The sequence below is a fragment of the Piliocolobus tephrosceles genome, chromosome 13 (assembly GCF_002776525.5).
Source record: "Piliocolobus tephrosceles isolate RC106 chromosome 13, ASM277652v3, whole genome shotgun sequence".
Classification (NCBI taxonomy): Eukaryota; Metazoa; Chordata; class Mammalia; order Primates; family Cercopithecidae; genus Piliocolobus; species Piliocolobus tephrosceles.
Genome location: NC_045446.1, coordinates 14,241,895 through 14,262,730, shown reverse-complemented (window position 1 = coordinate 14,262,730; position 20,836 = coordinate 14,241,895). Strand labels below are relative to the sequence as shown.

Sequence of the window (20,836 nt, the reverse complement as noted above, 5' to 3'; positions counted from 1 at the left end):
AGGAATAACAGCGATTTGAGACAGCTGTCATTAAGTTTTCTCTTCTCTTTGTCTGTATGACAATACTTTTACAATTATACTTCTAAAGTTTGCTCTTTCTGAAAACAACAAGACCCGTGTAATTTAAGCAGTGATTTTAGAGGCCTCTGTATATTTTACATTAAGTTCAGAAACATGTTCATGATTATTCCACCAAAACTATCAACTTTTACATAAACATCTGTCCTTCTATGAATTACAAAATAATTGTCACCACTCCCACTTAATCAACCATCTTCTCCCCTTCTTTGACCAACTTCTCAAAAATAACACCCAATACTTAAAGGCATCTCTCTCTATTCAGAGTCTCAGACAGTAAGACGTTCTTTTCTTAAACAGTAACATGTTTTCTCAAGCCCCATGCAAAGCACTTCTTTGATATCAGTTTGGGAGGCCGAACTCTGGAGTCTTCATTCGAAGGGTAAAGTACCTCACTCAGTAATGCGCGTCCTGAGAACCTGGCCTAAGCAGTGCCGGCCGCTTCCTCGTCCAGGCTGGCACTGTCTGTGTTCGCCAGCCCCTCTGCGAAGTTAGTTCATTTGCAGAGCAGGCCAAGCATCTGTAGACTTCACGCAGACGCGGGTGCAGCCTGCTCTGGGACTGGGTCTCTGCATCATACGGGTGGAGCTCTCTCTGCTGCGGTCAGCGGATCCCGCCTGGATGCTCGTCCCGCCATGGTCGCCCACCTCGCAGCTGCAGAACGGCCGCAACTACCACACACCGAAGCAACTTGGCGGGTTATTCGCCCTGCAGCTCCCGCCAGCGCGCTGCTCCCGCTCGCAATCAAAAGTCGGAAAGCGCGAAACCGCCAGGCGCCTCCCACTCCGCCCAGCTGCGGCGCAGCTCCGCCTTGGCCTCCACTGGGAGACAGGGGACGCCGATGAGCGGGAAGGAGCAGGGCAGTGATTGCTTAGTTTATCCTGGGAGAAGGGAGCTGGCCTTGGACTCAGTGGTGAGGGGGAAGGGATCACTGAGACCCGCGTGGGTCATCCAGACAAATAGGGAGGGTGGGCGGGTTGGCGCGCAGTCCCCTAGGCCAGAGATGAGTCATTTACATCCAATGAGAGAAAAACAGCCTTCAGAGACTTCGTCCATTGGCCAGCGAGAGTGTCAATTCCCAGGCTCCTGCCGCGCGCCGGCGTTCCCTTCTAGGCGGGAAAAGTTCAGCTGAGAGCTACAAAAGAGCAGCCTTTCCGGCACCTGCGAATCTAGAGCGGTGGGCACTGACTGGCACGTGCACTCTGTGGACAGACTCTCCGGTTCTGTGAGTGGTTTTTCTTTTTCTGGGTCGGACCTGGAGTTCTCTTAGGGGGATGGCTGACAAAAGCAATAGGCAGAAGGACCTCGGCCCAAAGTCAAGGAGGTTTTGGATGGGGAGCTGGGCAGCCGCCAGTGTGGTAATTCCCTTCCCCGCCCCTCAGCTTCAAAGACCAAGAGTTTTACTCCTGAAAAGATATTTGGAGATCGTCTGGGTTTTCCTGAATCTCAAGAGGGTCGTTTGACCCTGGTGGGTCCTTTCCCTGCCCGGTGCCGTTCGCGCCCATAGAATGAGACCAGGTTCCGTTAAGTAGAGCAGAAACTATTCACTGATCAAGGAATGGAGTAGGGGAGCTCCTGCTCAAAGTGCCTGGGGTGTAGTGTGGGGATGCTTCTTAAGGTCTTTTAGGGCACGTAGTTGGAGAGCAAGGATTCCTGGAAAGAGGTGGGGCTTTCCAGAAAGCGCTGAGTGTGGCAGTCTCGTATTTCCTGTGCACCTTTCAACACTACATGTGCCTGGCAAGCTGCATTTCTCCCCGAGGCAGAGATTTAGGTATGATAATTAGCAAGGATTCAGGTTAGGGTAGCGCTTCTAAGTTCGTTTCCCATCTTGCAGCATGGTGGTTGCTGACATCCAGTCTGTTTCTGTAAGCAAGCACAGCTTCAAGCACAGGTGACCTTCATAGGTTCTGGGGCTTTAGGAAAGCTTTGAGGTCATCCTGCGGTGACAGAGGCAGCTGTTCAAACAATGTGGTGCGCGTTTGAGAGGGGAGTTGCGGGGTGAGGCAGATAAAAGTGCAGATTCCATAGCCACACCCCGACATACAGAATCAGAGTCTGTGAGGGTGGGATCTGGAATCCTTTTTAAAAAGCTCAGAGGAACCAATTCACACGAACAATAAAAGTTTGATCTGAGCCAAAGTCCTTAATTTAGAAATGAGGAAATGGGGATCCCTAAAAGGGTTACAGGGAGAGGGCTGCAGGAAAGTTAGACTCTGACAGTTTTAGGGTGGTTCTTTCCTGGCCTTGAGAAGTTTTCTCAGCTGCTGCTCTGATCAGTACACAGCTGGATGCTTTAGGGCAACCCTCTTCATATATCTGGAGTTCCCTCTCTTGCAGGTCTCCCGCCAGGTCTGTGGCCTGTGACCTCTTGTCACCCTGGTCTCTCAGCTTTGTCTCCTCAAATCTGGAATTCCAACTAACTTTGTCTTGCCGCCCTTCCTTGCAACACTGGCCTGGAATCCTTCAAGGTAGTCTGCTAACATGCATTATAGGATGCATTTCAATTGTCACTGTCCTTAATTGCATCATGTCCAGTTCCTTGCAAACCATGGTTTCATATATTTTGCTCTTTTTTGTTTTGTTTTATTTTCAGACTCCAGTCCCTGTTACTCCTTTTTGGCCAGAAATTCAAGGTAATGACTTTTAGTGTTTCTGACTACCAGTTCTATCATCTCTCTCACTTCTGGACCTGTCTCTATTCACTGATGTTTCCTGTCATTATGGGTCACATTTATCCACTTTTTAAGTGCTTGCTGATTTTTTTATTAGTTTTCAAGCTTTGTTAACTTCACAACATTGGGTGCCAGAAATTTTTACATTCCTGTCAATATTCTTGAGCTTTGTTCTAGTACGTTGATATTTTACATGGAAACCATTTTATACTTTCAAAGCTTGCTTTTATTTTTTAGGTGGGACCAGAACTAGTGCTAATTTTGTCCCACTATGGAAGAAATACCTTTCTGAGTAGTCTCCCTGATACTTCATGAATTATGAAGTTTTCTAGTCAGATTTTTGTGAACTGAAATTATACACAGTCCTGTATGAGCCTCAGAAATTGTTACATCTACTCCTTTTGGGTAATTCTTTTCCTGTTCCTTTTCAACCGTTTCATTCCACCCATGCATTGACCAAGCTGAAATCTCAAGGGATACCCACTGCAGATCTCTGATACTGTGTGCTCCTGTGGCTCTCTTCTCCCTAGTACTCTGTCATACAAGTTCCAGTCATCCTGGCCTCCCCAAACTCCCACCTTGTCTTCTCAACTCAGGGAAACTGTGAGACTCTGCCTGTTTCTCCTTCCTAAGCTATGCCTTGGAAACTGCATACAGTAAGCTAAATGTCCATAGGGCTTACCTCATATGATTTTCTTCTCAGATATTAGAGATGAGGTCCCACACCACCTGATGTCCAGTGTTTGAAAGTGGTTATTTCATAGATCTTGTTTTTTTGGGTTTTTTTTAGACATTTCACGTGGCAGAATAAATTCAATCCTTGTTTCTCCATCTTATCCACTAGTAGAAGTTAGTTATATTCTCTTTGAACTCATCATGAATTCCATGAAGACTGAAGAAAACAAGTCATTTAGTGCCACGGGAGATGACCAGAGGACTAGACCTGAAGTTTCAGAGGTGTGTCTACTTTTTTACAACTCCCCACAGGGAGTCTAACCATAGTGCCATATGAGGTTCTTGGAGATAAGTTCTTAAACAATGGTAGTTATAAGTCTTTCTCTTAGGTAGTTTAAAATATATTTGGGGAGCTCATACACATGAGTGCTTGTGGAAAGCAAAATGATAGGGTATGAGTTAACAGTGCTAAATGTGTCTCAAGACAACAAGATGACTAATAAACAATATAGGCACTTAAAATCTTGGAAAGTGTAGACAGGCTTTAAAAATAATCAGGTAATGTTTACTGAGGAAACACTGTAGGCCTGTCATTGTGTCCCATTATATTGATTATTCCATTTAACAGTTAATAGAACTATGCAGTAGGTATTATTATCATACTTATTTTACAAAAGAAGAAACTGAAGCTCAACTTGCTTATAGTTGCAGAAGTAACGGACTTCAGAGCAAGGTCTGAACCTAGGCCGTCAGAATGCAGAGACTGGTTTTTGACCCACACTATTTTGCTCAAAATATGCAAACTGATAATACTAATTTGAGACATAAACAAGTGATTTTAGAATACAGAGAGAAGAATGCTTAATTCAGACTTAGGAAACTACAGCAGTGTCATATGAGAAATGAGTTATTAATGAATAATAAATCTAAAATTTTCAAACTCATAGGTGTAGAAGTGGTTGTTGGGCTGGGAAGAGCGGAAAATGGAGGTGTTAGTCAGGCGGTACATAGTTTCCTTATACAAGGTGAATAAGTTCTAGGGATCTGTACAGCCTGGGTGCCGATAGTTAACACTATTGTACACTCAAATTCTTGCTAAAATGATAGATCTTATGTTAAGTGTTCTTATTACAAAAATAATAAGAGAGCAGGAAAAGACTTTGGGAGGTGATAGATAGGTTGATGGCATCGATTATGGTGATAATGTATCTCCATACTCATCAAGTTGTATACATTAAGTATGTACATTAATTATGCATTTTGTATGTCTAATACTAATTTATCTTTTAAAAAGAATGAATGACATTTCACTAGTGTATCAAGGATGAAGGAATGGCCTGAGTGTAGTCATGTACACAGGAAAACTTATTTGGGGGACAGGATAGCTTTATTTGATGGTGTATAAGGAGAATTCAAGAATGTGGTAGGCAAATAATGCTTTCTGTACTGATAAGGTAGTATGGTGCCAAGATCACAATAGGCTTTATATCAATAAGAGATTTCCATATTTCCAGTAGAAATATTTTCTAATTGTGAAACAATCAAATGGATTCATTGGCTCACATGAGTGGACATTCCAGAATTCGGCTGAGCTCTTCATTCAGTGGTATACAGTTTCTTTAAGGACTTGTTTGTGTGTTCAGTTCCTATGTTCTGCTTTTCTTGCTATCCCCTGGCTGGCTTTCTGCATAGTGACAAATAGAACTGCAGTAGTATCAGGTGCTTGACTCTCCCAATAATGAGTATATCCTGGTTTCCTGAGGAAACTTCTCTTTGCCATCTAATTGTCCCAACTTAAGTAGCTCACCCATTTCAGCACAAAACCTTGTGACTGAGAGGGCACATATAGATATTCTTAAGCTGGCATGAATTCATTTCCATACATGTATGGCTCCTAAAAAGTGGGAGAGAGATAGAATAGCTTTCTGGAGAATAGCTGCAGTATCTTTTTTCTTTGAATTCCATGTGTAGGTCTTTGGATTTTCTTCTGTAAATAAAGGAGACGTGTTTACAGACTTTATCTTTGTATTGCTTAGGAGGAGTTATTCAATTCACTTTGGACTTTGTTAAGTTAAATATTAATGTTAAAATGTTTAGGGCTATTTTGTTCAAGACAGTTGCCACTAATCACATGTGATTATGTAAATTTAAATTTAAATTCAACTTAACTAAAATCAAATAATGAAAAACGTGAATAGTACAAATTCTCAGTGACATCACATGTCAAGTACTTAAGAACAACCACTTGTGGCTGTGGAATTAGACAGTACAGATGTAGAACATTTCCATCACTGCAGACATTCTACTGGGCAATACTAGTCTAGGGCATCCAATGATAGAACAGAACTAGGGTATAAAACTGCCAAACTATTTGTCTGGAAAATAGAACGAGAGGGAAAAGTCAAAATAAAGAAGGCAACAAAGCAAGGGAATATAAATTTAGAAAAAGTGGAAAAAGTAGAAGATACAAAAAAAGTGATAGAAATGAACACAAAAACCCCCACACCCAATTAATTGTGTTACGGATTATTTGAAAGGCTTTAACTTTTATTATTTCCTTTAAATTTATTTATTTCATAGACTATAAAATTCAATCTTTTTGGTATACAGTTGAATGGCCTATAACAAATGCCTACAGTAATGTAACCATGACCAAAATCAAGAAGCAAAGCCGTTCCATCACCCTAAATAATTCCTTGTGTGGTTCCATCACTCTAAAAAATTCCCTGTTCTCCCCACTAATCCCTATTCACCCCAGTCCCTGGCAACCACTAATCTCTTCATTACTCTAGTGTTGCCTTTTCGAGAACATCATGTAAATGGAACATACACTGAATCATACCCTTTGAGTCTGGCTTCTTTCACTTAGAACATTCCACTTAAGTGTCATAAGTTTTGTTCATGCATTGATAGGTTTTTCTTTTTATTGCTGAGTAGCATTTCACTGTGTGAATGTATCAAAATCTGTTTATCCATTCACTCACTGAAAAGCATTTGAACTGTTTCCCATTTGGGGACTTTGTATATAAAGCTGTTGTGAACATTTGCATACAGGTTTTTGCATGAAGATTAGTTTTCATTTCTCTTGGGTCCACCTAGCAGTGGAATTGCTGTCATAGAGAGTGTATGACATAACTTTAATTTTATAGGAAATTGTCAAAATGTTTACGAAATGGCTGTATGATTTCCCTTGCTCGCTACCAATGTGTGAGAGTTCCAGTTGTTTCATACACTTTTCAACACAAAGTTTTTCTGATTTATTCATTCTCATAGGTATGTAATGGCATCTTTTTGTGGTATTAATTTGCATTTCACTAATGACTCATGATTTGAGCATCTTTTCATGTGTTTATATCATCCACATATCTTTAGTGAAGTGTCTATTAAAATATTTTGCCCGTTTTTATCCTGGTTGGTTATTGCTGAATTTTGAGAGGGCTTTACATATTTTGGAAACAAGTCCTTTGTCATATTGCTTTTCTCATAATATTTGTGATAATTGCTGATATTTTATCTCTGTGTGGCTTTTCTTTTCATCCTCTTAGTCCTGTTTGGGAGGGAAAAGTTTTCAACTTTGATGAAGTTCACTTTCTCTGTATTTCTCTTTGTGGATCATGCTTTTGTTTTTTACATCAGAGAACTGTGCTAAATCTAAGATCACAAAACATTTCTAAGTTTTCTTCCAGAGTTTTGTAATTTTAGGTTTAGGTCTGCAATTCATTTTAAGTTTTATTTATTTTTGTATGGTGCTATATCTGGATCAAAGTTTGTGTGTTTGTGTAAATTGTGTGTTAATTGTGTAAAAAAATTAACACAATTGTGGATGATTAGCATCTTAACAATGTTGAGTCTTCCAATCTTGAACAAGATATATTCTCTATTCATTTTGGTCTTGTTTAATTTATTTTGCTGCGGGGTACCTGGGAGAATAGGCAAACCTGGTGCATGAAGGCAGAGCAGGGAGTGGGTGATTGAAGTGGCAATGTGACTGGTACGCTGTTCTCTCCAAGGTCACCAGACAAGATGAGAACTAGAAAGAAGAAGTACAAGGCACAAGTGACAGAGGTTAGTCATCCTGACATCATGCAGCTTTAAGTTTGTCCAGAGAACTGTGAGTGGCTCCTCCTAGCAGACTTTCTGCTATTACCTCTGGGTCTCTGGAGTGTGTCTTGCCGCTTTGACGAGAAACCCTTGCTTCCTCCATCCTACGTAGACTCCTCAAAGGAGAAACCTCCAGCACTGGAATCTCCCTCTCCAGACAAAAGCTCTGCACAGATGGAGTCACGACTCCATCAGCATCCCCCAGACTTAGAGTCCCCTGGAAACTACATGGTCAATATCATAAGTTATGTATGCCAGATGCAACAGTCTGCTGGGCACATTATACACGTCTTATGGGAGTCTCACCCCACCTGGAGGGAAATGTTTTCCAATTTGACAGAAAACAGAGGGGAGATATTTGTTCAGAATGCATTTGAAGTCTGGCCCCTCAGTTAGCAAACTTTGTTGACCAGCTTCTACTTTAGGGACTAGGCATGTGAAAGAAGGACAGAGTCCCAGCTCTTGTGAACCTTACATGTTAAAGAGCGAAAGAGACTATCCAGGAAACAGACAACTAGAAAGTTTTCGCTAGTGGATCGAGAACATACAAAGGTAACAGAAAGTGGCAGGTGTGTGCCTTGGAGTGCTACTCTGGCTGGGGAAGTCAAGAGGCCCCTGAAGTGGCCCTAAAGAGACCCAAGGGAAGGCCAAACAGAATGGTGAGTGCACAAGCCCTGAGAATGGCTAGGGCTTCCTGTCCAGGGCCTGAGTGGGCAGCATAGCTGGGACCAAGGGGAGAGGAGCTGAGCAGCAGAAGGTGGGGCAGAGGGAGGGGTGGACAGGGGCCAGAACACTCTAGCCTCATGGGCCTTGGAAAAGAGGGGATGGGAAGATGCTTGAAGGGACAGAAGAGTTGAGAGTAGAGGCTGTTCCACAAACATCCAGGCTAAAGAGGAGAGGGCCTGGGGTGGCCTGAGACTGGGAGCTGAAGGGGCAGAGAGGAGGGGATGGATCATTGTATGTGTTATCATTGTATGTGTTGGGTGGACTGTAGAGTGTGCAGGCACAGTGAGAAATGATGTTAGTACTTACATCACATGATCAAAAAATGGTGGATAAGTCCCTCCCTGGGTGGGGATTTTCACATGAGGCAAGCGATGAGGTAAAGTTTGGTCATTCTACTGGTCCTGTGTTCATGCAAGTGATAAAGTTAACTCCCTTGAATGAGATTTATGGTAGAATGCTTCTTAGTTTCTTTAAGGTCTTACAGCCAATGAGGATGGCACCAGTGGAGATGCAAGTTCTGGTAGTCAATGGAAAAATACATTATTGGTGGTGGAGGCAGAGTCCTGCCCCTACTCTGTTTCACCTGGATATTTACTTCCCAGTGCATTATTTGCCTCTTTGGCTATCTTGACAGGGGTTGGGCATAATTTCACTGTGGGAATGCTGTGAATGTGGTCAATTCCTGCTCTGCTCCAAGGCCTCAAGACTGAGAAGATACATAGAAGACTCCAGAATCTTAGAATCTCAGCTCAGATTCCATCTATACTCTGACTTGTGTCCTGGACCTTAGTCACTTCCTCCTTATTGTTCCTCAGTCATTTCTGTTTCTGTAGCTAACTTGCTGACATAACATGTTGCTCTAAATTCTGCTGATTCAAAACTCTTTTATTCTTACCAACAAAGCATAACAGGCATCTCCAAATATGCCTGACCACACATGAGCTCTTAAAAGGCCTACAGTGAATTCAGATTACCCAATCCAATAATTTATTCTAATTTTAATTGTAGACACTCCCCTCCTGGTAAGGTGAAATGCTGCATCTCAAAGGCCCTTTCCACAGAGCATTCTAGGGCTCAGTGAAGGGACATTCAAAAGAGCCAGGTCCTCGTTTCCCATGTGTGCCCCTCTTCTGGAGCCCAGAGCTATAGAGGGAAGAGTGACTGGTTTCTAGGACTCTTAACTGAAGAGAAGGCAGTTAAGGACCACCAAGGAAAGGCCTCAGAGTAGAGAGGAGCTAAGGTAGCTGGGCCTAGCCAGCTGCTCTTTGTCTTAACTCAGGGGTGCTCAAAGCCTGGCCCCTGGGATGGCAGAATCAACACAGACTGAAGCCTCACCCTAGATATATTCCGTCAGATCCTCTGGGTTAGGGCTCAGCAATCTGTGTTTCAAGAAACCCACTGGTGATTCTGATGCAGAATGGTGGCAAGAACCCAGACCCAGAGTGGGACTGTCAGGCAGGTGGAGTCCTGGCTCTCCAGTAGACTCTGAACATGAGAGGCCATGGGCAAAGCCCTTCTGGACCTGGGCATCCATTTCTCCATTTGACAAGCCCCAGATTTTTTACCAGGTCTCTAAGGTAGTGATAGAATCAGGTTAACATCTCAATGGGAGATGCACAGAGAACCGTAACCTTCCCCCTTTCTCACTTAGAGGGAAAACAAACTATGTGCAGTTGCTTTGAATGTCTTTGGGTAAAGTCACAGGGGAGCTGCCTGCCCTCTGAATGAGCCAGATAATTTGATTTACCCTATTTAGTTAGAGATCTTGCTATACCTTAAGCAGAAAACCCACCACCACTAACACATACTTTCCCACAACCCTGGAAAGGAAGAGACATGTTTTAGTTGGAATTTGCTATCCCTAGACCCTCCTTCCACTTCCACTCTTTTTTGGCAAGGGGACTTTTCTGTACTGCCTCCTTAAGAACTCAGGTCCCATCAAAGTGTGGAAAGAACAATTACATTTGTTTGGCATGTTTGCTTTTTTGATAGCTTCTGAGGAGATTAGGAGGAGGGCAGGTTTTTCAATCCTCCTTTAGGGATGCAAGTACGATTACCTCAAAAGTTTCCACTCCCTTCACACTTACCAAGGGTCCCCATAAGAGCCTGGCCTTTCACATATATTATCTCACTTACCAAGCACAGCTCAAAGATGTTAAACAAGTAGCCCAAGGTCACACAGTGGGTGGTACATGTAGCAGAGCCTGGATGTGTGCTTCCTCCCTCTGGACCCTACCGCCTCCTGCAGAGGTTTCACAGGGCAAGCTAGGACTGGCACTGAATCCTCAGGCCACTTAGTACCCTGTCGTGGCCCTCAAGGAATCCACACCCCAGGCAACGACTTCTTCTGAGGTTTAGGAGTGAGGGAGTGACTCCCCAATCCTCCTCCTGTTACCAATGCAGGGTCTTCACTAAAAGTTGTCCTGCTTCTTGGCATTTTAAAGAAAGACTTAGTAAAAACATACAAACAAAGCAACAAAAGAAAGAAGCAACGAAAGCGTAGATTTATTGAAGTGAAAGTATGCTCAACAGAGTAGGAACAGGCTTGAGCAACGGGCTGAAGAGCACTGGTTGCAGAATTTTCTGGGGTTTAAATACCCTCTAGAGGTTTCTCATTGGTTACTTTGTTTACATCCTATGTAAATGAAGCAGTGGCCCACAACCAGTTTTATTGGTTGAGGGAGGGGACCAACTAGAGGTACTTTCCATGTTTCATCTGCAATGCGGTGGAAAGCGGGAACTGGGGGCATAATCTGCAAAGGGAGGAGCCTCTGATTCTTTTGTTACTTGAGTGTGGAGAGGTGGAATCTTCCTTTTGATTCAGTTCTAGGAAGTGAGTGTGAATCATCCTTAGGTTCCCTGCCTCCAGGTCCTGTTCTTCTGCCTCACTCCTTCAGACTTGGGGCATCCCTCTTGTCTCCAAGGGGGCTCCTCAGGGCTGCATTTGATCATTCAGCAGAACCTGAATTGGGGAAGGCAGCCAGGTCTAGTTTAATTTCCTACAATATATTTTAGGACAAAAGTCTTGCATATATTGTCAGAGTTTTCTACATAGATTACCTGTCATCTATGAATTAAGATAATTTTACTAATTTCTTTCTGATACAGATGCCTTTTATTTATTTCTGTTTTTTATTGCACTGGCTAAAACTTCCAGCATAATGGTATAGAGATTCTGCCAGAGAAGACATTCTTGCGTTTTTTTCTAGTCTGGGGAATGCATTCAATCCTACACCATTAAGTATGATGTTACCTGTAAGTTTTTCCTAAGTGTTCTTCATGAGATTGAATAAGTTTCCTTTTATTCCTAGGTTGCTGATATTATTAGAAATAGATGTCAGGCTTACCAAATGCTTTTTCTATGTCTGTTGAGATGATTCTATGTACATATAGAAATTTTAATTTTTCTAGTTGGCTTATTACAGTGATAACGTTTTTTCAAAAGTTAAACCAACCTTGCATTCCTGGTATTTACCTATTAGTTCTTGAATTTATGTTTATATTGGCCTGTAGTTTTCTTTTCTTGTAATGTTTTGCCTGTATATTACAGAGCTAATATTTCCCTATTGCTGAGGCAATGTTCTTTTTGGTATTGTGCTCAATGCCCCATGAATTATGATGTTTTCCCTAGGTCTGGTGGGAACAGCAACTATTCCCAGCCCTGTAAGATCTCCAAGGATTGTTCCTCCTAATCTTTTTGGGTAGCTGATTTCCCTGACTTAGGTGATTTCCTCACATGCATGTGCAGACCACTAGTCATCTAAAGACTTATGGGGACCCTCTCTGTACAGTCTTCTCCTGCCCTTCAAAAGCTAAACCCATTGGCTTCCCAGAACTCGGTTCCTTTTCCTCAACTCAGTTGCTACTGAGGTTTGCCTGGATTCTTTTCCCTGCACCATGGCCTAGAGCCTCTTTTCAGGCAGTAAGCTCAGGCAGTCATAGAGTGTGCATCATTGTTTTTCTGTTTCTCAAGTACCACTGTCCTTTGACTAATGCTGAATGTCTTGGAAACCATTTTGTGTATTTTGTCCATTTCTCCAGGATTTTCAGGCAGGAGTATAAGTTAGTTCTATGTTATTCCATGGTGGCCAGAGTAGAAGCTCAGGATGCTGCTTTTTTTATTTTTCCAAAGACTTTAGTTTTAATTAGTGGAAATAATAGGCAATAATGGGCTTACTTCATCTTGGCTGCCCCTATTACTGTCAAATATATAAATATAAACATACCAGAAGGCTTCTTAGCCAGATTAAGGGCATCTTCAAAAATCTCACAGGGAACATCATGTTAAATAATGAATCATTATAAGTATTTCCTTTACAATGAGGGAGAATAGAGGAGTTCTCACTAGTACTGCCTTTATTTAGCTGGTAAATAAAATTTAATTTAGCCAATACAGTGTGATAAGAAAAAATAGTAAAAGATAATGTTTGAGGATTAAAAAGAAGGGAACAAAGTATATTCATGAAATATTCACAGATGGTATCATATCTATTTTTGAAACAAAAAAGATTTATAGATAAAATATTAGAATGATTATAATGTAGGAAATTGGCTAGGTTTAAGGTTGATATTTACAAAACAATGGATTTAGCTTAGTCAGCAATATCAGAAAATGTAATCCCTCAAAAATTATTTTATAATGCCTAGAAAAATATTATTTACTTAGGAAGAAATGTAAACATTATTTGTTAACCATTTATGGAGAAAATTATTTTGTTGAAGACTTGAAAATGAGACATAAATCAATATCAAGATATACTAATGAGTAGAAAAACTCAAAATTAAGACAGTATTTGGTGACTATACAGAAAAATATACCATTGGAACAGAACAGAGAGAGTAGAGACAGACTCACAAATTTCAAGATATGACAATATCTTTGTATTAGTTTGTGCTATGGTGTGAATCTTTGCATCCCCCACAATTCATATGTTTAAATCCTAATCTCCAAGGTGATGGCATTAAGAGATGGGGCTTTGGTGGGTGATTAGATCATGAGGGCTCTGCATCATGTATTTTGTTAGAAAAGTCCAGACTATGTAGTCTCTTAGGGGTAATAAAGTACCACTGACCATGTGGCTTAAACAACAGAAATGCATTGTCTCATGATTCTGGAGGTTCAAAGTCCAAGGTCAAGATGTCAGCAGAGTTCGTTACCTGTTAGGGCTGTGAGGGAAAGATCTGTTCCAGGACTCTCTCCTTAGCTTATAGTTGGCCATGTTTTTCCTATGGCTCTTTACCTCATCTTCCCTCTGTGTGTGTCTGTCTCTATGTCTATATTTCCCCCTTTTCTAAGGATACCAGGGGTATTGGATTAGGGGCCCATCCCACTGCAGTGTGACCTCATTTTTAACTAAGTATATCAACAAGAACTGTGTATCCAAATGTATCCTATGTATCCAAATAAGGTCACATTTTGAAGTACTAGGAGTTAGGACTATAACATGTGAGTTTTGAGGGGACACAGTTCAACCCATAACAGTCTTATGTGGCAAAACTGGCAGTACAGATCAGTGGAGAAAGAATGAACAATTCAGTCAGCATTGCTGGAGTAATTAGTTATCCACATGCAAAAAAATAAACAGTGATACCTACTTCAAGCTATATACAAAAAATAATTCCCGACTAAAAACTTGAATGGTAAAAGCAACCTTTACAATTTTTAGAAAAAAAACAAAACAAAACAGAATTATCCTGTGAAAGGTGTTCTAATGATATAAAAAGATTAATAAACTTGACAACATTTAAATTAACTCCTTTATGACACCTGAGAATGAAAAATCAAGAAGAAATTCAGAATAGATGTTTGACACGTATCATAAATAAGTAATTTGTATCTACAATATTTAAAATACTCCTAGAATCAATAATAAAAAGACAAATAATCCAATATAAAAATGAACAAAAGACATAAACAAGCATTTTAGAGACTGAAGTGTGAAAAGGGGTTCAATTTCATTAGTAATTAGGAAACTACTGTTTAAACCCTCAATAAGATGCTATTTCACACCCACAAAATAGGGAAACATTAAAACATAGATAACACCAAGCTTTGATGAAGACATGGAATAATGAAAACTCTCATTTCTCATTGGTGGAAGTGCAAGGTGGTACAACCATTATGTTAAATAATATGGCAATATCTATTATAATAAAGGTGATTACTCATTTTCTTTTTCTCCTTGCCTCATGTTTTCAAATATTTATTGCTAAACTCTATTTCTGAAGTTGAGCAATTCTACTTCTAAGTCTATACTTGAGAGACACCCTTGCACGTGTGCACCAGGAAACATATTTGAGGATATTCATAGCAAAATTAACCAGTGCTTTTATTAGAAAAACCCCAGAAATAACAGAAATGTGCATAAACAGTTTACTTCTTCAGTGAATTATCTCTAACTGTAAAAGTGGATACAGAATTTCGTCAACTAAGATGAACCTCAAAAAAGTAGTGCAGGCCAGGCGCAGTGGCTCATGCCTGTAATCCCAGCACTTTGGGAGGCTGAGGTGGGTGAATCACGAGGTCAGGAGTTCAAGACCAGCCTGGCCAAGATGGTGAAATCCCGTCTCTACTAAAAATGCAAAAATTAGCCGGGCGTGGTGGTATGCGCCTTTAATCCCAGCTACTCAGGAGGTTGAGGCAGAGAATTGCATAAACCTGGGAGGGGGAGGTTGCAGTGAACCAAGACTGTACCACTGCACTCCAGCCTGGGTGACAGAGTGAGACTCTGTCTCAAAAAAATAAATAAATAAAATAAAAAAGTAGTGCAAATCACAGAAGAACACATTCAGGTGGATCTGTTTATATGCTATCAAAACCAGCAAAATGAAACAGTGTACTATTTATACTTTTACTACATATGTATATGTCCCTAAATAAGTGTAAGACAATGATAATTTTAAAACAAATTCAGACTTAGTGGTGGTCCATGAGAAGGAGAAAAGGAAATAAGATGAAGGAGGGACACACTGTATGCCTCTAATGATTTGTAGTGTAATTTGTAGTGTGCTATTTCTTAGGTTGGGAAGGAGATACATAGATGTTTATTATATGAAATATAAGGTGTCATAAACTGCTTTTGCCTGCATATATTTTATAGTTTTTTAAAAACACAGTATATAAGAGAAAGGAGGAGATGCTGAGGACTATTCACAGGATACTAGCTTGAGTAGTCAAATGGGTAATGACACCATTATCAGATTCAGCAACACAGGAAGAGGGGCACAATTAAATTTTATGACTCTGGTTTTGAAGGGGCTAAGAGTGAAATGTCTCTGACGTATCCAAGAGTAGGTGTCAAAGAGTCAACAAAATATTAATATCTGGAGCTTAGATGAGAGGTCAGTGCTGCAGAGATAGATTTGGCAATAAATATTTGAAAACATGAGGTGATAGGAGAGTCCCAAGACAAAAAGGAAATCACTATTCCTGAGACCTAAGCTCATTCCATTTCACCTACCAAATGATCCAAGCTGAGCTGTACCTTCTGATTTTACTCTCTCCAGGCTTATTCCTCTATTTATATAGACTAGATCCAATACTTCAGACTTCACAATGATTTCCTTCCAAGAAATGTTGACTCCTGTCATATAATGTTTTTTACTTATGTTTTTCATTTCTGTTGCCATCAGATTCTCAATATCTTGTATCCTGGGCTACTACCAACTGATTGTATTTGAGTATTTATATTTATTTATGTATCCCATCCTATTATTTATCTGTCATTTTAATATATTTTCTTAGTGCTATCAAAACCATTTACAGAACAGAAACTAAACAGATTTTTAATGGGAATCCTTGAAAGGTGATGTTTCAAAGGCCGGGCGCGGTGGCTCAAGCCTGTAATCCCAGCACTTTGGGAGGCCGAGACGGGCGGATCACGAGGTCAGGAGATCGAGTCCCTCCTGGCTAACCTGGTGAAACCCCGTCTCTACTAAAAATACAAAGAACTAGCCGGGCGAGGTGGTGGGCGCCTGTAGTCCCAGCTACTCAGAAGGCTGAGGCAGGAGAATGGCGTGAACCCGGGAGTCAGAGCTTGCAATGAGCTGAGATCCAGCCACTGCACTCCAGCCTGGGCGATAGAGCAAGACTCCATCTCAAAAAAAAAAAAAAAAAAAAGGTGATGTTTCAAATATCTAAAAGATAAATTAAGTAAGTCCAGCTTCACTAGTAAGTGAATAAATGTACATTCTAAAAACAGTCAAATTAGATAGATTTTATATAGCAATTGGCAAACATTTAAAATAGTAACACTCAGATCCTTTTCGGGAATCAACCATAGGGGTGAGGTTGGTCTCCTTGAGCAGCTGGAGAGAAAGGATGGGGTAAGTTGATACAATTCTCTGGAAGGCAGTTAGGCAAAATATATGTTGCAAAATATGTTTATATCCTCAGTTGTGGTATTTCCACTCCTGGGAATATGACCTAGGGAAATATTCAAATGTGCAAACATTCAAAAATGTTATATTTGTAGGAAATTTTGTCATATTTAGAGTAAAAATCTGGAAATAATCTAAATATTCAGCAATGAAAGGATGGATTACAAATTATTATACAGTGAAATATTCTATAGCCCCTCAACTTGTGGTTTCAAAGGTTGCTTAATGCACAAAGTAGTGACACGTTGCCTAGTGAAAAATAAAGTCACATGCAACACAGTATTTAAGAAACATAAGATTTAGATCTGCATATGAAATAATAGAGGGCTATTTCTGATCCATTTCAAGTTAGGTATAACTCATTTCTTTGCATCTGGATATCCAGTTATTCTAGCACCATGTGTTACAAAGATGATATTTCCCCCATTAAATGGTCTTTGGACCCTTATTGAAAATCAAAGTACTACTTTTAAAAATCAGAAAACAAAATAAAAGTATACAGAGAAGAAAATAAAAATTAAAATAAAATGTAGAATGAATATCTCTGGTGATAGAACAGTGATTGATTTTTTTCTCCATTATTCGTTAACCATTATATTATCCAATTTTTATTCAGAATATCTATTAGAAAAATATAAAACATTATATAATATATATATAATTATATAACAAATATAATATCTCATTAGAAAAATATAAAACATTATTAAGGGTGATTCCTTTTAACCTCTTTAACCTTTCCTTTTTAAGGATACTGTCATGAAGCGGACATGTGCTGACACACCTGTTGATCATTGTCTATCCGGCATAAGAAAGTGTAGCAACACCTTTAAGCCTGAAAGTGAAGTCAGCAAGCATGAAACAGCCCTTGAAATGCAGAATCCAAATTTGAACAACAAAGAATGTTGTTTCACCTTTAGTTTGAATGAAAACTCCAGAAAATTAGACCGTAGTGTGTTTACAGCATATGGTAAACCCAGTGAGAGTATCTACTCAGCCCTGAGTGCTAATGACTATTTCAGTGAAAGGATGAAGAATCAGTTTAATAAAAATATTATTGTTTATGAAGAAAAGACAATAGATGGACATATAAATTTAGGAATGCCTCTCAAGTGCCTGCCTAGTGATTCTCATTTTAAAATTACATTTCATCAAAGAAAGAGTAGCAAAGAAGATGGACACATATTACGCCAATGTGAAAATCCAAACATGGAATGCATTCTTTTTCATGTTGTTGCTATAGGAAGGACAATAAAGAGGATTGTTAAGATAAAGGAACTTCATGAAAAAGGAAGTAAACTTTGTATTTATGCCTTGAAGGGTGAGACTATTGAAGGAGCCTTATGCAAGGATGGCCGTTTTCGGTCTGACATAGGTGAATTTGAATGGAAACTAAAGGAAGGTCATAAGAAAATTTATGGAAAACAGTCCATGGTGGATGAAGTATCTGGAAAAGTCTTAGAAATGGACATTTCAAAAAAAAAATTACAACGGAAAGATATCCATAAAAAAATTAAACAGAATGAAAATGCCACTGATGAAGTTAATCACCAGAGTCTGATACAACCTAAGAAAAAAGTCCATGAACCAGAGAAAGATGGAGAGACCAAAGATGTAGAACACAGCAGAGAGCAAATTCTCCTACCTCAGGATCTAAGCCATTATATTAAAGGTAAAACTCACCAGACAATTCCCAGGATTAGAAATTATTACATTCATAGTTTGACCCGAAAATATTCGCAAATAAACTCACAAGTTAGGCGGAGACCACATCTGGGTAGGCAGTATGCTATTAATCTGGATGTCCAAAAGGAGGCAATTAACCTCTTAAAGAATTCTCAAATGTTGAATGAAGCCATTATGCATCAGTATCCGAATTTTAAGGAGGAGGCACAGTGGATAAGAAAATATTTTCAGGAAGAACAAAAGAGAATGGATCTTTCACCATCTAAGCAATTCAACATATATAAAAAGGACTTTGGAAAAATGACTGCAAATTCTGTTTCAGTTGCAACCTGTGAACAGCTTACATATCATAGCAAGTCAGTTGGGTTCATGCAGTGGGACAATAATGGAAACACAGGCAATGCTACTTGCTTTGTCTTCAATGGTGGTTATATTTTCACCTGTCGACACGTTGTACATCTTATAGCAGGTGAAAACACATATGAAAGTTTGTGGCCAGATATAATTACCAAATGTGCTAAGGTAACCTTCACTTATACAGAGTTCTGCCCTACTCCTGACAATTGGTTTTCCATTGAGCCATGGCTTTTTTCCAATAAAACTCTAGATTATGCCATTCTAAAACTAAAAGAAAATGGAAATGCATTTCCTCCAGGACTATGGCGACAGATTTCTCCTCAACCATCTACTGGTTTGATTTATTTAATTGGTCATCCCCAAGGCCAAATCAAGAAAATAGATGGTTGTACTGTGATTCCTCTAAATGAACGATTGAAAAAATATCCAAACGATTGTCAAGATGGGTTGGTAGATCTCTGTGATACCACCAGTAATGTATACCCTATGTTTACGCAAAGAAGTTTCCTGTCAGAGGTTTGGAACATGCACACGCTTAGTTATGATACTTGTTTCTCTGATGGGTCTTCAGGCTCCCCAGTGTTTAATGCATCTGGCAAATTGGTTGCTTTGCATACCTTTGGTCATTTTTATCAACGTGGATGTAATGTGCATGCCCTTATTGAGTTTGGTTATTCTATCGATTCTATTCTTTGTAATATTAAAGAGACAAATGAGAGCTTGTATAAATTATTAAATGATGAGAAACTTGAGACCTGCAATGAAGAGAAAGGTAAACAAGAGTCATTACTTCAAGATCATCAGATTGAACCCATGGAATGTTAGAAAAAAGATGCTGTCTTCAAGAAAATATGCCAATAATTACTGGCAAAGATTTCATGACAAAGACACCCAAAGCAATTGCAACAAAACCAAAAATTGGCAAATGGGACCTAGTTAAAGCTTCTGCACAGCAAAAGAACCTATCAACATGCTAAACACACAACCTACAGAATGAGAGAAAATATTTGCAAACTATGCATCCAGCAAAGATTGAATATTCAGAATCCTGCTACAACCACACACATTAAAGATCTCAAATCACCTGATCCTACTATTGCAAATAAATCTCCACTGAGTTACTCATGTAAGTGTTTTATAGGATAAATCGGTTGCAAAAACTTGTTTTTAAACAGCATGCAAATAAAGCCTGCTCTTCACGGCCCCAATTCTGAAAGCCCTGTCATATATCACTGCTTGAGCTTACCTGCTGTATGACCTCTGCCTCCATCCCTCTGAACCAACGATGGGTTTCACAAGACGAACCAGAAACACAGTGGTTCCGAGTGGTTATAATACGATTTATTTGCCACCTAAATTTTAGGTAAAAATTATCACTGGAATGTTCAGGAACTGGGCACATAGACCCTGGAATTTTGCAACAGCAAACACATCTGAATTTAGAATCTATATCTCAAATGTTACCACCTCTGTGACGGCATCCCTGAAGCCCTCTCTGTGCAACCACTGCAGCCTGTTCACTTCGGTATTATGTCTATAACTCTGTTTTTAAATTTTTTTACTTTTACTCATCTACTAGATTGTGACTTAATGGATGGTGAGGACAATGTTAGATTCATCTTGGCAATCCCAATGCTTAACACTATATCTGGCATGCACGAAAATTTCCTCCAAAAAGACTGAATTAAATTTTTTTTTCTTTTTTCTTTTTTTTTTTTTTTTTTTGAGAGGGAGTCTCGCTCTGTCGCCCAGGCTGGAGTGCAGTGGCCGGATCTCAGCTCACTGCAAGCTCCGCCTCCCAGGTTTACGCCATTCTCGTGCCTCAGCCTCCCGAGTAGCTGGGACTACAGGCGCCCGCCACCTCGCCCGGCTAGTTTTTTGTATTTTTTAGTAGAGACGGGGTTTCACCGGGTTAGCCAGGATGGTCTCCATCTCCTGACCTCGTGATCCGCCCGTCTCGGCCTCCCAAAGTGCTGGGATTATAGGCTTGAGCCACCGCGCCCGGCCCTGAATAAAAATTTTAAAAGGATACTTTAGGTTTATATGTCATAGACATAAATTAGTGGAAGGTAACAGCTATCCCATAGAGCACATTAGAGAGACTGGTGTTCCAACAGCTACATGAAGTGGAAACATACAAACTAGCTAAAGGTGAGGCCCTG

The 20,836-nt window shown here is 40.0% G+C and overlaps 1 protein-coding gene across 4 annotated transcripts; it reads left to right on the top strand.

Annotated features, from left to right (window-relative positions):
• Positions 1 to 1,071: 1,071 nt before the first annotated feature.
• Positions 1,072 to 20,360, top strand: FAM111B (family with sequence similarity 111 member B). Of its 4 annotated transcripts, none has more exons than XM_023215531.3 (3): positions 1,072 to 1,303; positions 2,672 to 2,711; positions 17,382 to 20,360. In XM_023215531.3, exon 3 carries the CDS (start codon positions 17,391 to 17,393, stop codon positions 19,497 to 19,499), a length of 2,109 nt encoding a protein of 702 aa, XP_023071299.2. In that variant the 5' UTR covers positions 1,072 to 1,303; positions 2,672 to 2,711; positions 17,382 to 17,390; the 3' UTR covers positions 19,500 to 20,360. The 4 variants fall into 4 exon arrangements, with proteins under 4 accessions (XP_023071299.2, XP_023071300.2, XP_026303125.1 ...); XM_026447340.2 differs by lacking the exon at positions 1,072 to 1,303 and adding an exon at positions 3,595 to 3,707 and having other exon boundaries at positions 2,702 to 2,711; XM_026447339.2 differs by lacking the exons at positions 1,072 to 1,303; positions 2,672 to 2,711 and adding exons at positions 3,621 to 3,707; positions 7,436 to 7,490.
• Positions 20,361 to 20,836: the final 476 nt, after the last annotated feature.

Excerpts from the sequence above, each read along its gene's own strand:
- FAM111B (XM_026447339.2), top strand. The coding sequence starts at position 3,676 with ATGACCAGAGGACTAGACCTGAAGTTTCAGAG. Across the intron at positions 3,708-7,435 it reads CTAGACCTGAAGTTTCAGAG|GTCACCAGACAAGATGAGAA; the intron begins GTGTGTCTACTT and ends GTTCTCTCCAAG. Across the intron at positions 7,491-17,381 it reads ACAAGGCACAAGTGACAGAG|GATACTGTCATGAAGCGGAC; the intron begins GTTAGTCATCCT and ends TTCCTTTTTAAG.